The sequence below is a fragment of the Capsicum annuum genome, chromosome 9, assembly GCF_002878395.1.
Source record: "Capsicum annuum cultivar UCD-10X-F1 chromosome 9, UCD10Xv1.1, whole genome shotgun sequence".
Taxonomy (NCBI): domain Eukaryota; kingdom Viridiplantae; phylum Streptophyta; class Magnoliopsida; order Solanales; family Solanaceae; genus Capsicum; species Capsicum annuum.
In genome coordinates, this window is record NC_061119.1 from 194,748,904 (window position 1) to 194,767,657 (window position 18,754).

An 18,754-nucleotide genomic window follows, 5' to 3' on the forward strand; every position below is an offset into this window, starting at 1 on the left:
GTAGTTAAAGTTGTTTCAAATTCTTTACGGTTGAAGAAATCTGAGAAATCAGAGGACATTAGGTCGAAGTTTCGCAACGATCCGCTGAAGATGAAAATTTTTTTGAAAAAAAAAACGTTGAAGAAATCGCCTTCTCAGAAGGAAAAAAAATTTAAAAAATCGAGAAGAAAAGGAAAGCGAAAGAAATTGAAGGTTTGACTAAGGTTGATGAGGATGTTCAGATCTCTTTTGATGATGATTTTGAAGATGTTAGTGAGGAAGAGGTATTTTTTTGTTCTAAATGTATTTTTTTGAGTAAAATGTATTTTGCCCCAAGTAAAGATGTTGTTAAAGTTGTAAGTTATATGTATTTTTTTGATGTAGTTAATATGTATTTTGGTGTTATGATAATATTTTGTGATTGAATGTTGATTTGTGAAGATGATAGTATAACTGAAAAAATATATTGTTGTATTAACTACTCATGAAGAGTATATTGGCTATATGTATTTTTTAGCAGAAATGATTTGTATTTTTCAGTGTTGGTTGTAGTTTTGCTATGGTAAGAAATACATATGCATGTTAATTTTACTTGAAATACTACATCAGTCTGTTGGATATATGTATTTTTAGTACATATGATATGTATTTTTCAGTTTTGGTTGCAGTTTTGATATGATAAAAATACATATGCATGTTAATTTTAGCTTAAATACCAGACCAGTCTATTGTCCATATGTATTTTTAGTATATTTGATATGTATTTTTCAGTGTTGGTTGCAGTTTTGATATGATAAAAATACATATGCCTGTTATATGTTTTTGATTTTTATTGGCTGCTTGATTTTTTGGCTGCATGTTATACGATTCTTTGTATAGGTGATGCGGGATGAAATATTCATTGTCAGAAACTTTCAAGATTTGCACCACACATGTGTTCTTACAGTGACAAAGATATTTATGAAAGCATACGCGCAATTTTAAAGAAGGAACAATTTAAAAATTTTTGGGACAAAAATATTTTTGGTTATTTTATGAAGAAACAACAATGTGTAGTGCAAGCACAATTGTGCAGATGCGTTATGACGCTTGAGGTGAAGGGCAGTTCTTCTTCTGGTATTCTGATTTGTGCTAATGGGACCTTTCTTAATTTTACTCCCAGGGAATTTGCTATCATAACTGGATTGAATTGTGTGTCAAATAGGTATGACTTTATTTTTGACGAGGATGTACCAAATAGGATGGTTGAGAAGTATTTCAATGGGGAAAAAATTATACAGAAAAGACAACTATTTCTAGCATTCACGGAGAGAGTATGGGGGGAGAACAATGTGCAGATGCTGAGAAATTTGCAATCCTGTACTTCCTACATTTATTTGTCTTATCTAATGTTGAAACTGTGGTAATACTCCGTCTTCATTTTGATTTGGTCGATAGTGGAAGATATAAGGATTTTTCATGGGAATCTTTATCTTTTGAAGATCTGGCCAGAAGTTTGAACAACCGGTTGAAAGCTGGTGATCAATTTTATTTGATTCAGAGAATGCGACTGGCTATTCAAGTGTGGCTTTACAAGTGTTGTTCAAATGTCCCACCAAAAAGTTGCATCAAAGGTTGATAATCAGATTCTCCGATTATTAAATTGGAAGACGATTGCACCTCGTCCACGCTTTGAGTTTTTGATGAATGCTATGTTCAATGACAATGGCAAGGTTTGTTGTTACTAAATACATATGTATTAATATGTATTTTACAGTATACATATATATATTTTCATTTACAATTGTTTAACTGATTCTTTAACATATATTATTTACCTATTATTCTAGGTTGTCTTTAAGAACATAAAGCCAACGAAAAAGGAGCTGTCAAAATTGCAAATACCACAGAAGGATGCAATACAACATGAACGTTCTGTTGATTCTGATGACGACTTTCAGGATCCACCACCAAGAAAGATCAACGAACATTCAAAGAAGAAACAGAAGGTTGATTCCTCAACACCAGTAGCGAAGAAACCTTTAAGGAAAAAGCAAGTAGATAGTTTTGACGAGCATACCCAAACGAGGACACCAGTTTTCAAGTCAATTACAACACGACAGGCATCTTATTCAAAAATGAAGAAAGGAAAGCAAACAACTCGGGTTATTTTTCCTCAGGTACACTCAAAGCCATATATTCATGAAGAGAAAGTAGCCGTGTCAAAGCCTGAGAGTTATGTTGAGAAAGAAGCATTTATTTTTAAGAAAGATTTTGATGCATTCCGCTATGAGGTAATTTTTTTTGACAAATATTTTATTTTACATGAAAAAAAAATTGTATATAGATTTTTTATCAAAACAGGTTCGTCGCGATTTAAAGGAATTCGTGGACTAATGAGAAAAAAATTTAAAAAGTTGAAGAAAGAATTCGCTCAAAGCAAGGTAAATTTTTTCTTTGAAAATCTTAGTTGATTTGAATATATATATTTATTGGACTGCCTTATACAAATACAACATATTTTGTAAAATAACTCGTTATGTTATTGGACACAAATTTTTCAGGAGCAGATTGTAGATATAGAAGCTGATAAATCAAATGTTGATTAGGGAGGGTTAGAGCAATCTGGACAACATTTCAGTCCTGATGTTGTTCAATCTTCAGATAATATTTCTGATGGTACAAAGATAAATATTAAAGTTCCAAATACATATTTACTTGTATTTTTAAATTTTATATTCAAAATATAGTTGAGGTTAATAGAACTATCAAATTTGAAATAGAATTGAAGATTGACTTAGTATGGTATGCAAATATTATTTGTTTATGTGTTGTTGATACTTTATATATTTTTTCCTTAAATATATATATGCATTGTTCAATAAATACAATTATTTTTTACATCACATGTAGTGTATATATATATTTTTGAGGATGTTCACATAACAATAAATATTATTTGGTTCATTAAAAACATTATAACATGCGACACAGTGTGTTTTTAGTTTTATTCATATGTATGTTTTAACACTGCATATGTATTTTTAGTTTTATTCATATGTATTTTTTAACACTGCATATGTATTTTTAGTTTTATTCATATGTATTTCTTAACACTGCATATGTATTTTAACACTGGGTGATTATTTTGTTTTGTTCTATAATATGTATTTTTGAGTTTGATGTTATACATAAATATGTATATTCAGTTTCATAAAAAAAAAATTAAATTTGACTCAAGTTTTAATATGTTATTTTAATTTGTATATGTATTTGTAGCAACAACATGCAGATAAAGATCTTGACCTTCAGAATATGGATTATGTTGGTACCGAAAGATCACCACAACAATTAACCTCCGAGGTTGATCAGAAATTGAAGGCAAATTTGCTTGGTAAAAAGGTAAATAATTAAGTTTCATATATATATATATTCATTTGAATTCACATATATAAACAGATACAAGTACATATTTGTTTGTTGTTTTGATTCTTATACTTGTTTTCAAGGGGTGCACTGATTTGCATTCTGAAAAAATGAATGTTGAAATTGATTCTCAACAATTAATCCCTGATGAGCTTCTCCGAAGTATAAATTTGGATTACTTACATTCATAGAAGGTGTTCAACATGATTGTCAAGTATGTATAGTGATGTTAACTTTTTCTTCATGTCCATGTAATAATTCAGAGGAAAATTAAAATTTTTATTTTATTTTTTTTACATATCAGCGATGAGAAAATTGATGAAATAATTTTGTCTGATTCACAATTCACAGTCCCTGATGAGATGTTACCTAGCCTAAATGCGTATCAAATACAGAGCATCATCATACATCTATCGGCAAACCGTCAAGAAGAATCTCATCATGAAATTTTGGATGCAAAAGCTTCTGATACTGTTATTGAAGATCATGATCGAGTATGTATCTTACTATTATATATTTTGAGTTTATTTAGGTTCAATTTGATGAAAAAATGTAATATTCTTTTTTCAATCTTTTTGTTAGATGAATAGAAGAATCACTGATTCAGAGGTTGAACTTGCTACCGAGGAGCAAGTTAGCACACCTCGTAATACACAAAAATTAACCAATGATGAACAGAGGAATGAACAATTGTGGCCTGATTCATAGAACACAATTTCAGATGAGTTTCTACCTAGCTTGAATGTGTACAATCAAAAAAGCATCATCATTCATCCATCCGCTAATCGTGAAGTAAAAACTCCAAGACCAAAGTTAAGGATTAGGCGACCATCAAAATTCAAGGAATCGCCATACACCGAAAAATTTGGTTCAGTTGCTGGTAAGTACAATAAGATATATATTATTTTTTATGTAATATGTCTTGCAAATACGTTTGTATTTATTAAGTTTTTATATTCTATAATTACATAGGGAGCTCAGCAGGGCTAATACGCATATTCCCCCAGAAATATCCATTTTTATATCACCCGATTGATGGGATAATAGATACAAAGATTGTCAAGAACTTCAAGGACCATTGTCAAGAACTTCAAGGATTGGATTTTTGCCGACCTATTAAAAGTTACTGCTAAGAGGTAGTTCTTTTGAATTGCGACAAATTATTTTTTTGTATTAATACATGTTTTAATGTTTTATCAATTCCTTAAAATACCTAGGAAAGGAAAAGTGAATCATTACAAGAGGGGAAAATCAGAAATTCCAAAGATGCATTTTGGTATTGAGACTGTTGAAGACAAAAATTGATTCTATACGATGGGATTTGCAGATCAGACATGGATAGACTCGGTTAGTATATTATTTTGAAAATTTTTTCATTTCGTCTATAACAATAATTAAAAATACATATTAGGTTACATTGAAATACATATGGTTTAACATGTATGTATTTTTAAGAATTCAAAGTATGATATAGTATAATACATCAAATACTGTTGCATACACTATTAGATAACATTGTCTACATATAACTGAACTTTAAGAATGCAATTTTTGATACACAAGTCATCTACATTAATATAAAAAAATGCATATGTATTTTTTACTTATACACTGTAATATTTAGAATACAATTTTTTTGAATACTCTAAAGTTCGTCGTATTCACTAATGCAGCATATTGATGTCTGCTTATACTACTTGAGGAAGAAGTCGAAGTATGGGCCGCACAGTTCGTACAAAAATGAGCCAAATAAATAATCCAAATACAGTACAGTTGACTGCAACTTTATGAACGTAATTAAATCTTTGAATGATATATATTCTATGGATCATCAAAATCTTAAAGATGGAGTACAGGAGCACCATCTTATTGAATACATCAATGGGTTCCGTATGCATGATGTAGTGTCATGACATACAGTGGAACACATTTTTATTTCTGTCAATATGAAGAAAAAACATCACTGGGTTCTCGCGGTTTTATCATTTTCAGAGAGATGTATATTCTGATATGATTCATATGAATCTAGCGGTCATTGTGCGGCTGTTCTTGCAGAGATCGAGAAAATAGCAAAGATTATTCCATTGTATCTCCAAACTTGTGATTTCTATGGTAAAAAAGGAATTGATCTTCAAAATCATCCAAAATACAAAGACAAAGAATCCTCAGATATATTGCCTCAACAACCGAGTGGAAGCTTGTAAGTTTTGAAATTACATATATTAAAATTGTATCTTTGTACAAAATATATTTCACTATTTAATCAAATTTTTTTTTCTTTTTTTTTTTTTTGGTAGGGATTGTGGTGTCTTTATGGTTATGTATGCAGAGTACCTTTCTTATGGTCACAAAGTTATTGCGACTGAGTTCGACCCCAATGCACTTCGTACAAGATATGCTGCACTTTTGTAGGATTATGAGATTCGAAAACAAGAAGCAAATGTTATTAGTGATGTCGAAGCCCCCGTGAGGCTTGTAAGGCAAAGTAGAATAACTAGTGTCACTAAAGTTGTTGATGTATGATGGTTGATTGATTTTAGACTTTTTGTACTTTAGAAACTAGTTTATGGATGTAGGTTTTGATTGTATAGACTAATTTTTATGTTTTGAATTTGTTCATATTTCATGGATTTCTACCTTTTACTGTGAGATTTTGTTAAAAAAAATACTTGCATAGTTTTATATTATCTTTAAAAATTCATATATCATATAAATCAATTTTATTTAGACTAATACATATGTAGTGTTGAAATCAAATATTGCAAAAATACATATGGACCATTCCTAATATGTATTTTAGTATGTTGTTGTTGTTCTTTAAGGATATTTAGTTAAAAAATACATATGTAGTTTTCATATTATGCTTAAAAATACATATGTAGTATAAATCAATTATTTTTTAGCAAAATAATACTTATGAAATGTTAGAATCAAACATTTCAAAAATACAACTGCAACATAACTAATATGCATTTTTACTATATTTTCATTAACTATATTTATAAATTAGGATTTAAATTAAAATGTAATTTGACATTTTAATGCAGTTATTTACAAAATATATATGCAGTGTTGATATTTTGCTATAAAATACATATGGATTATACATTATAAATATTTCTCAAAAAAATACATATTTCATATTAATATAAAGCTTTTAGAATATACATATTGATCAAACCTAATATTTAATTTTGATGTGTTCATTTAAAATCACTATACAAGAGAATTTGAATTAAAGATTAATTTGACTTTTTTATGTAGTTATAGGTTTGATTATAGTTACAAAGTACATATGCAGTGATTATATTTTTGTTAAAAAAATACATATGAATTATACATCAAATATATTTTTTACAGTATAAATACATATGCAGTAATAACATTAAGAAATTCAAACATATATTTATATGTCACATATATTATTTAAATCTTTGAACAATTATGAATCATATACTTGTTTGGTTAATTAAAATTACCACCTTTAAACTAATATATATTTACAATGTCAAAAATACTGATGAATTGCTGCTTGAAAATACATATGTAAAGTACAAATTTTGAAACATATATAATTCCATTATTCAGATATTACTGTCTTCATTTGTCAAATGATTCATAAATTCATTAACTAAACTGAATTAGTTCATCATTATAAAAAATGAATTTTTTTTTTAAGAAATAATATAGAAGAAGAAATGTATCATTTGCGATATTTCCTACAAGAGCGCCTATTGTGATCCTTAGCCCCACAATCACCGCATGAGTTGATATTCTTCTTTTCAAATATATCCCGGCCTGATTTTTCACGATTCTTCTTTGCAGATCTTTCTGGAGGTTTTTTGTATTTTGGAAGCAGTACTATTTCACCAAGTGTGTTCTCTGAAATTATCCAGTCATCGTTGTGTGGCAACGGATAAATTGGAACATCATATGTCTTCAAAATAGTTTTTGGTTTAAACAAAGTAGAACAGTATGACCCCTTCTCAAAATTCTTTTTCTCCAATACCGCACAAGCATGTGCACATGATATCTCATCTATTTGAAAAGTATTACATGAGCATTTCTTTTCTTTGATGCAAACAATAAAGTGCTTTTGTTTGTCGTGTGCCGTATACACATATCCTGTGGCTGGTACAACATGACATAAAAATAAAAAATTAAATGCAATGATACAAAAAGATGAATTCAATATTCTATTATATATTGTAAGCACACCAGCATTTTAAAAAAAAATACTTATGCAATAAAAATACATATTCAGAGTACATTTTTACAGAGCAGCCAAATACATATGCAATTGTTAATAACTTTCAATACAATAAAATACATCTGCAGAGTACATATTATGTATTTTAAATGTTCATATTTTTTATGTTTTATATCTTTTTATTTATTTACAACTGCATGGAAAGTATTTTCATATTTATGTTTCCGTAATTATAACTTCCACAAATCTAAAGGGTCATACCGTCATATGGGTACACAAAGCCTCGTTCTCACTGAGTATGTCATTAAACTATTCAATGAGTGTTGTGAAGGTATATGACGCCTCCTGCCTATTTGCACAATTTCATTTTGCAAACAGTAATCGAACTTACTCAAGAAAGTCATAAATTGGCAGTTCTCTAGCTGATACAAGCACTCCATTTATTGACTCCGCAATGTTTGAAGTCAAAGTCCATCCTCAACGAACTGTTGCATAGACCTAGCCCACTTTTCGTAACCCACCAATTTCAAATATATCTTCACCCTAATATCAGCTGCCTCAACTTTTTCCATTAACATATGGAATTCTGACTTTGAATATGATTTGGCCATGGTATAAAAGATCTCCGACAATGCATCGTGTGACTTTCTGTAAAGTTTTTTTATATTTTTTCATAGATACCACATACATGCATAATGTGGAACATCTTCGCACACATCACCAACAACCTTTATGATGCTTCGATTCCTATCAGACACAACACACATGTTTTCTCTTACTCCGTATGCTTTCTTTAAATTCTAGAAGAACCACGTCCAGGATGCATCATTTTCAGAATCAAGCACATCATATGCCAAAGGAAATATATGACCTGTATACATAATTCATCATTTTCAGAATCAAGCACACCATATGCCAAACAAAATATATAACCTGCACATATAAAAAAAATCTGCGCAGGTCGATTTAAATACAGTTAGGAACTGCATATGTATTTATTACAATATCGGTCAATTAAAATGTATATTTTATCTACCAGAAATGGTATCAATTACATATAATAAAATTTACATGAACCTCACTATCAAACATAATCAATTTTACATGTTTCATTCAGAAAACTTTGAGCATATCTACTTATATACACATATGTATATATGAACTGAATATATGTATTTTTCAAGTCAACAGCAAAAAGAAAAAAAAATACAATCAGTTATACTAAGTAAATGATACTAACCTGCTCCGTCCGTTATACATACTGTTACAAATGCCTCAGTATACATTCCTCTCAGATGACTAGCATCAACAACTACGACTGGTCTACAATGATCGAATCCTTTAATGAATGCATGTAGAACGATAAATACATACAAGAACGCATTATCATCTGTCTTCTTCATTCTTATATGTGACTCCGGATAGGTAGTATTCAGCACATATAAGTATGATGGCAATTTACCATAAAATGTTGATGGCTTACCCCTCAACTCTTCTAACGCTCTTTCCTTGGCCCTCCAACATAAAATGTATGTCAAATCCATACCAAAATCTTTCTTCATGTCATTTTTTATTTCCGTCGTACTGTATTTTCGTTTGTGATTTTTGAATTTCTGTTTAACCATACCAGCTATCAACATACTAGTTGCATGCATCTTTGGATAGATCTTGTCGTTCAGCGGGCATGTATGTTGAGGTCTGAATTCTCTTATTCTAAACATTTTTGTTTCTCCCTTTCCTGATGCACGCATTAAAAACTCACAGTTTCTTGATTTGCAAAACAATGTATACCTGCATGCAACATAATTTATTACATTCAAAATACATATCCAAGCTAATATTAAACAAGACCTAAGAGGTATAGAATGTACGTACATTTTTTTATTTGACCTTTTACTGCGCATTTGAAACTTCTCCCTAATTGAATAGACCTTCATAACTGACTTTAAAATTCTTTTTCTCAAGTAAACCTGGTCTTCCTCAACATGCTTGTGATGTGGGTCTGAGATAATCACCTCGACGGAATCCATCTCAAAAACATCTAATGCTTCTGTATTTTCACAAACCACCAAAGCTCCTTCATTTGTTGTATTTATCACTGTTTCCAAATTGTTACAGTTGATTCCTCTTACAGCAACATATATAGATGAACTTGCCAAGTTGCTCCCTACAACTTTATCCAAAATGCTTACATATAAAGGAAGACAATTCATGTCTTGTATCAACTTTTTCTGCAATATAAACACCTTTAAACTCATATCGTTATGTATTCCTATTATCTGCCCTGCATTAGGAGTGATTTGATATTCCACTAGAATACGTTTGATGGTTAAATCCACACTTAAGTGAGATGCCAAAACATCATGCAGCTCAACGAATGTTGTTGATGTGCTCAACAGTATAGCATCAGTGACATATTCTTCGAAGTTCTTTTCGTACGTCCATCGACCAGAGTGCTTCACAAGGACTGGTATGCTTACCATTTCTACTTGATTTAAGCAATAAATAAACAAATATACATATTTGTCAGATATCACTTATTTTAACACACACTTTACAACTTTAAGTGCAGACAAAGTTACATAGCCAACATCTCTATTTAAAAAATACATTTAAACAATATTTATTTAATTTAAAATACAAAATATAGAAACTACTTAATCAAACGAAAGTAAAACAGGCACGAAATATATTATCACATATACACTTATACTCTCAAATTCCGACAAGCAAAACAAAAATACATATGCCGTGTTACCTTAAATCACATAAAAAAAACATATGCAGTGTTAACATTAAGCATATCAAAAATACATTTGGAGCATACCTAATTTATAATTTGATATGTTACATACATATTTGTCAAATATCACTTCTTATAACACGCACTTTTCAGATTTAAGGGCAAACAAAGATACACAACCAACATCTCAATTTAAAAAATACATATACACAACATTATCTTAAACTAAAATATCTTTTCAAATATACATTTATACTATAAAATTTCAACAACAAAAACAAAAATACATATGTAGTGTTACCATTAACAATATCAAAAAATATATATGCAGTGTTACAATTAAGCACATCAAAAATACATATGGAGAAGATATTTAATACTTTTATCTGGGTTCATAGAATATTATCAAATTCAACAGATACATTCGATCATTCATTTATCTAGTATTTCAAAGAAAAAAAAGTACTTCAATTCGCAAGTTGTTTACAATTGTTCTATTGTTAAAACAATCAAAATAACAACAACCGATCCTAAAAAATAGAGTCGAATACTGATTTTTTTTCCCATTGAAATAACTTTAAAGCTGAAATTTACAATAGATACTTGAATTCCAATTTTACTGTTGCCTTGATTGTAACTCGAATTTGTTTTACAATTTTTTCACATACAAATTAACGACGCCAACCAAAACTTGATAGGCACATCAGTAATGGCTAAAAAAAAATCGAACTGAATAGCAATAATGATTATGTACCTTCAACAGTAGTAATGGTTGAATTTTCAAGTGACAGTTGAATTCAAACAAATATAACAAATGAATCAACAATTGAATTTGATTCAATCGAATAACTGCTTCGTTTTGCAATTGCTGTTTATTTTAAAGAAGAATCAGTTCAATTTGATTTAGCAACACAGGATTGGTTTAGAAGAAATTGCTAAGAAAAGATGCAGCTGTTAATGGTGAAAAACAGAAATTTGAATTATGAAGTTATAACGGATGTCACCTTTTTTTAAGAGTTTTAAATGAAAAATGAATCAACATATTTACTTGATTGGTAATTATACCATATATAGCTCAACTAATTTCAGTTAATTAAGTGCAGTAACTTTTTTGTAGATGTATTTTTACAGCAACATTTTTAAAAAATACAAAATATAAGTTACTATAAAATGTAATATGAAAAAATTGCTATAAAACTAGTAATTAGGCTCTTAAGTATGCTACTTCTGAATTTTACCCTTGAGATATTGGGATCAAGTTGGGTTAGGTTATAAGGTTGGGTTGAGTTAGTTTAGTCGGGTAATAGGTTTAATTTTGGGTGAGTTCATTTATTTGAGACAAAATAAATAAAAAATAAACAAACGTACGGAATTGTGACATGTGTCCCTCAATTAGTGTCAACGGTATATACCGTCCAAATGATTAATGGCAAGAGCATACATCTACCCAAAATATAACAAAAAGTATATACATACTATTTATGATAGTTCAGCGATATATATATATATATGTAGATCCCCTTTCCGTATATAAAATGTTAAAATTATTCTTTACACACATAAAGTAAATATTTAATTCCTTTGAACTTTTTTGTATATGTATTTTTTATATTTAAAGTTAGCTCAGTAAAAATTCTGACTATTTCATTCATGAGAGATATAATACAATCAACAATAACAATGTAGCCTCGCAAGTGATACGATCAATCGCGCGAAATAAAAAGTGTCAAAATTTTTACTCAATTTTTCTAACATTGTATTAACAATTGTGCAAAGACCGGGTCTCATTCCAAATAATCAAAATCGACTAGTGAATTATCGAGTCAAAAAATTGAATGCACATTCCTAATTAACAGTTCAAATATACTATATTAATAACATGAAGGCATTTAGATGTCTTCCTGTTAACTTGTCCTCCCAACTCACTTTAGCACTTAAACTTAACTTCCGTTTATTTAATCCCTTAACATCTTTGAAGTATATTTATTTCACCCCTAATACTGACGTGACATTTTTTTTTTAAAAGGGCGCGTTTATTTATTAAAAAAATTAATTTTAGTAATATTATATTAAAATATAATTAAAAAAATTTTAAAAAAAATAAAAAATAGACATTTTTTTCTTCTTCTTCTTCAAAACATTATCAACAACAATACCCAAATTTCTCCATCAACAATCTCAAATACATTTTTCACCACTTCTCTCCTTTAATTTTTTTTCATATTCCTCCATTAACACCACCAAAAATTAACCACTAAGACACTAAATTAAAAAATTTTCTCCATTAAACACCTATTTGTTACCCATTTTCCTCCATTAAACATCCATTTTTCCTCCATTGTTAATATTAGCAAGAGAAATAAAACAAAAGAATGTTCTTAGATCCATTTGTTAAAGAAATGGGAAACAAAAAATGGGATAGTTTCAGTTTCAAAAATGGGATAATTTGAATGAAAATTATTCAGTGGAAACTATTCAGAGGAAAATATTAACAAGAAAATTCTAGGAAAATTTTCCTCCATTAAACACCCATTCAAATTTCTTAGATCCATTTGTTAAAGAAACACCCAACATAATTTTTTCCTCACCTTTCTTAGATTCATTTGTTTGAACAAATTGATAATTAATTGAATTTTTTAAGTGAACTGAGTTTTTCGACGAAAATTCACCGAAAAATCTGACAAGTGTGGCTGTATTGAGGTGGACGGAGGTGGATGGGTGTGTGTCCGGGTGGGGCAGTATGGGGGAGAACGGAGTGTGTGTGCAGGTGTGGGGTTGGACGGGAGGGGGGCAGGGAAGGGATAGGACTGGGGGTTATGAAGAAGATGGAAAATGGGGGGTGGAATTTTTGTTTTAATTTAAACTATTTTTTATATATTTAAAAATATGTATATATATATATATATAATATATATATATATATATAAAGTTATTAAAAAAATACTTTATTTACGTGGCTCCGACATGGCGGTGATGTGGCGCTGATGTGTCAGCGAGTGTGATGCACTCTTCGTTATGAGAGTGGTATTATATATTAAGGGGTGAAAATAATTCACTTTAAAGATGTTAAGGTGGGTAAAGAAAACATAAATTAAGTTTAAGTGCTAAAGTGAGTTAGGAGGACAAGTTCAAGGGAAAAAGATGTATTTTCTCTTTTAATAAATAACTTAACTTTTTATGGTATAAAGTTCATTTAATGGTCGGAAATATTTTCACCAATAAATCTATAATTTATATCTATATCTATAATCTATAACCTATATGTATAATCTATATCTATAATATATTAAAAGTATGAAGACCCTTAAAAAAAGTGATTTGAACTTTTTGCCCTTCATTAAAACACTTTGCAGTTGTGTGCGTGGGATGGGTTTCAAGCATGACCAGTTAGTGTACACAACACTAGAATGTGAAAGCCCCGAGGAAATGGCAGCTTCTATGCACAAAGCTAAACAAGAAGGAGCAGACCTCGTCGAGCTTTGCATTGACTCCTTCACTTTCTCTCACATTTCTCAAGTTGAGCATCTCTTCAAACACAAAGAACTTTGCCCTCCATCGTTTCTTTCAGGTACCTACTACTACTATATATATATGTACCTGAGCACATGAGTGAGTTCAGATTATATGCAATACAGCTTCAAGCTTTTTGCATTTGTATGTATGTATGAGTTTTGCACACAACATTATCCATCTCTGTTTTCAAGTCTTCTTAATTAATTATGCTTTTCTTAAAATCTTTCTAAGTCATGCATCAAGTTGCCAAATAAAGGAGCTGCAGGTTTCTTCCAAATGATGATACCCGCTCATGTTTTCCCACCTTATGGTAAGAAAAAAAATATGGTAAGATACGAGGAGAATCAATAATTAAGAAATCCTAAAATATATAGTAAACAGAAAATATATTTTTAAAATATCACTTCCTAAATTATGCTCCTAATCTATTTAATTAATGAATTATTCAATTATGCTCCTAAAATATATGTAGCCACGTTTAACAAATACTAAAAAACCTATTCTTCATAAAAGTAGAAAAATCTATTATTAATAAAAATATAAATTTGCATAGAACTCTATCATGCTAAGTTGTTTGATTCGTACAGGAATAATAATACTTCAATTATCTATATAAAGAGTTATAAAAAGAAGTTATGAAGCCTACATGTTGCATATATTTTTATCACTGCGTGCAAGACTACATGATATAATATTTTATTGCATATTAAACATATATTGTTTGAGCTTTTAGTGATCTTATTATAAGATTTGTTGGGAGAATTTAAAGCTGGTAATATCGAGGTTTTTTTATGCAGAGGAAAAATAAGTTTAGGTATAGAATTTTCTACCAATTGAAATCTTGATAATATCTATGACTAAAGAGACAAATTTACTTGTAATTTGAGATAAATTTTCTAATCTTTAATATGTTCTTGAAGTGTACAATAAATAAATTACATGTACTCTTGATAAACAGTTGCTAATTGAGAAGTTTGTTTTGAGAAATCTTGACATATCTTATGAGAGACAACTTTGCTTATAATTTGAGGTAAGTTTTCTAAAATTTAATGAAGCTCGTGATGTTTATAATCTTGATAGTGTCAATCAATGAAAGAGATAAATTTGCTTGTGATTTGAGGTAAGTTTTCTGAAATTTAGAATGTTCTTGAAATTTACAATAAATAAATTATTATGTATTTTTAATAAATAATTGCTAATTGAGAAGTTCTTTTGGTAAATCTTGACATATCTTATGATTGAAGAGACAACTTTACTTGTGAAAACACGCCCTTTAACTTGGTCTCAGATTAAATCTATGACCTCCAACTTAAGGTATGCACAAGTAGACACATAAACTTTGTATAAAGTTGAATAAGTAGACACGACACATATGTCCTAGTTGACGTCCTACATGGTCAATTCTTGTCCTACGTGGTGTTCTATGTGTATTATGCCACACAGGACACATGTGTTTAATTGTTTAACTTTATACAAGTTTAAATGCCTACTTGTGTACGCCGAAAGTTGAGGTCATAGATGTGATTTGACGCCAAGTTAAATGACATGTTTATGTATTATGTATTTATTATTTGTTGAAGGTTAGATATAGATTCTGTACATTTACCTTCACAAATGTGTTGATAAGTTATCATATTTTTCTTAAAGTATAATTTTTATTTTAAAAAATTCACGTTATTTTTAAAAAAAATTGTGTACTGAATATTATTACATACAAACAATAATTTTTTTTATAAAATTTATTATTAATTAACACGAGACATACGTGCAAAGCACATACATTTGACTAGTATTATATAAAAGCATAAAGCCCTATCACAAAATATTGTTCGACTATTTTATCTTGTAAGAATAAAACTCAAATCAGTAAAATTATCATTTATTATTTTCTTAATATTTATGATTCTAAAATTAGCTAATAATAGTTACTAAATCCTTATTTTAACTAAATGTGCGAGACACGTACGTTTAGTATCTCGCAAAAATGGCTATCTGATCTCATTGTTACTTCACAAACGTCTAAATGGACTGGACGTTATAGAAGTCAGGCCCACAGGTTTTATTGCTCAGAGTTGAGCACAAAGTTTTGAAGCTAATTAAAAAAATATAAACAACATAAATAGTAACCTGTCTCTCCATGTTTTAAATTACTTTACTCTTTTTTCCTGTATATTACTCTTTTTTCCTATTAATACTCAAAACATAACAGACAACAGCTAACAGCTAATCCTTACTCTTTATCCCCATCTTCGCCTAGGATTCTGTGTATACGTTGAGATTTTTGTAATATGTTTAGTGAGTTGGGATTTTTCGTAATATTGAAAACATAAGTTGTGTATTTATGTAATTTTTAATTAAAAAAATTAGGGCAAAATTCAAAAATAAAATACTTATGAGTTTTTCATAGCAACTATTTGGAGTAGAAGATGGTAACGCCATAAGTTGTTCACAGTTCATCCCGTAGTATTCATACTAACACACACTATACTGTACTTCATCAAGATACAGAAACACAGCGAGCACGCCAACATATTCAGTTCAAACACAGCTGAAACTTATTAACAAAAACGAGCTCTATTTCACGAGATTGACGAATCCAAGAAAACAGAGGTAGTGAAATCTGAAGAATGTTTAAGAGTGAGGAAAGTACAACGCGTTACATATCATGCGATATTCGCCCCTTTGTCCCTTTATGTCCACAAGAACACTCCCTCGTCACTCTATACTCCAAAAAGTACGACCAAAAGCAGGACGAGACTTTATTCATAATAGAAACCAATCAAGTCAGCTAAGCAATAAGTAAATTATGGCCGTTATGCAGCAATATGGAAAGGAAACAGCAACCAGGCGACGGGATTAATAGAAAACGGGATAAAACAAAACGACGAAATAAAGGTGAAGCAGGGAGGTTACAACAACAACAACGTAAAAAAAAAAAAAAATGCATTTCAAAATAAAAAAAGGTTACCTTTTCCGGGGTAGCGAACTTGGACGACGATTAGCTTTCACACTGCTTCAAGAAGCGAGTGATATTGACGACAATCAGAAGAAATAAAGTAAAGAAAAATAGAGAACTTAGTGAATCAGAGAGTGTGATGAACTCAAATATTCCTCCAATTTCTCTACCACTTTACCCCTCTTGAAAGGGTGAACAAAAACTCCTTTTATAGGCAAAATTGGGTCACAAACGGCTTCTTTGAAAAGCTTTTAAAAAAAAGTGAATTCTTGAACAGGCAAATGTTAGAGGAATTGATGATGAAAAGAAATAAAGAAGGGCCATGGGTCACCTCTTCTCAATCAACTTGAAGGAAAAGTGATGGATTGGGCGCTATCCAGCTTGAGCCTATCGAATTAAACTCCGTGATTGTCGAATCAAAGGTGAAACACCTTGAATCCGGTGGTTCTTTGGATTTTCCCCATTTTTTCTTGAAATTGTAGGGCATTGGGCTTTGGCTTTCTTGAATAGAAGTGATGGAAAAACAGTTGGTGTTGATGGAGATGGAAATAGAGTAGGGGAGAGAGGAGACCATCAGATTTTCCATTATCCCGTGGTTGATATTGCTGAAGTTGTGTTGTTTAAGCCATTGGGGTCCAATTTTGGGCTGTATGTTGTCGGTTTTGCTGTGGTTTGTACGCTATGTTGTTGTTGTGGTGCGTTTGTTTTAAAGTTATTAGCTGGGTATTTTATTTGTAGGAGAAGAAGGGTAATTGAGTATTGGCCGGGTCGGGTCATTGGAGGTGGGCTGGTGTTGAAGCTGGTGGGATAACAGGGCAAACAAAATCTAACTATACAACATTAGATTGTTTAATGCAAGTTATAGCAATTCTTTTTAGTTTGCAATTTATAGTATTTTTTAAAAAAAAATTATATTTTTTATTTTTAAAAATATTTTTCTATTTTTGGTAAAAGATATATACCCTTTAAAATAAATGGTAATTATTAAAGGATGTCAATCACCCCCAATTTCTTTCAAATGGTTTTTAAACAGTTTCTTTTTCTCCAAAAATATTCTTTTTCTCCAACAATGATCTTCTTCAACAAATCAACAAAATATACTAATTAAAACACAAAATATCTTAATTAATGATAATATTAAAGTGTTGAATTAGATTAAAATACCGATTAAAGTATTTTATTTGAAATTACAGTTATTCAGAAGAAAATAATTGAAAACAAATTAGGAAATTGGATAGTGAGCAAAGCGATATTTTCGATGGAAAAAATAAAGGATTCTTCCCTTGTTTCAGATCAAAGTCCATGGAATAGTGAACAAAACTCTCCATCTTGTAGTAGTTTGTTTAATCATTATATAAAGGATTAATTTCTTCTTTGTAATTTACTTGTAGGAACATGTAGCATGTTGAAAATGTAGTACACTAGCAAAATATTACGAGCGAGAATACTACATATGCCAAATTTGGTATGTTCTTCTAAAGGTTCTTTGTATTATTGTATTTATTTTATTTTTGGGTTATTACTCTTTTGCCTATCATTTATGAATAACCGCATGCATGTGTGAAAAAGTAGACCATTATCTTAGCAAACTCACATAAATAGATGTGGCATATAATATGATTAGTTGTTTCGTATTATATGAAAAAATTATTTAAAAAAGATTTCATATCGTGATTAGTTGTTTTATATTTTATAAAATAGTATCTAAATTGATATCAGACATTGTAGCAATGAATTAATTTAGTATGTAATATGATATTTTAGGCATCGAGTAATATATTTTTTTTAAAGATTTGAGTCTTTGAAAACATGTGTTACTGAGAGTTTTGTAGATAATTTATCTACTTTATGTTGTAATGGAATGAGTATGTAAATTGGTATTACCTAATTAAAATTTCGTAATTCAAAAAATACAAGTTTGAATATTTATTTCATACACTAAAATAAA

General features: G+C 29.8%; 1 protein-coding gene across 3 annotated transcripts; it reads right to left on the reverse strand.

Moving 5' to 3' along the window:
- Window positions 1-7,603: 7,603 nt before the first annotated feature.
- On the reverse strand, window positions 7,604-17,613 carry LOC107878240. Of its 3 annotated transcripts, XM_016725158.2 has the most exons (5): window positions 17,138-17,586; window positions 16,819-16,860; window positions 9,470-10,079; window positions 8,835-9,385; window positions 7,604-8,465 (listed from the first exon to the last, which is right to left on the reverse strand). In XM_016725158.2, exons 3-5 carry the CDS (start codon window positions 10,075-10,077, stop codon window positions 8,395-8,397), a joined length of 1,230 nt encoding a protein of 409 aa, XP_016580644.2. In that variant the 5' UTR covers window positions 10,078-10,079; window positions 16,819-16,860; window positions 17,138-17,586; the 3' UTR covers window positions 7,604-8,394. The 3 variants fall into 3 exon arrangements, 1 of the variants encoding a protein (XP_016580644.2); XR_001676798.2 differs by lacking the exons at window positions 7,604-8,465; window positions 8,835-9,385; window positions 9,470-10,079 and adding an exon at window positions 12,363-13,934 and having other exon boundaries at window positions 16,819-17,613; XR_001676797.2 differs by lacking the exons at window positions 7,604-8,465; window positions 8,835-9,385; window positions 9,470-10,079 and adding an exon at window positions 12,363-14,154 and having other exon boundaries at window positions 16,819-17,613.
- Window positions 17,614-18,754: the final 1,141 nt, after the last annotated feature.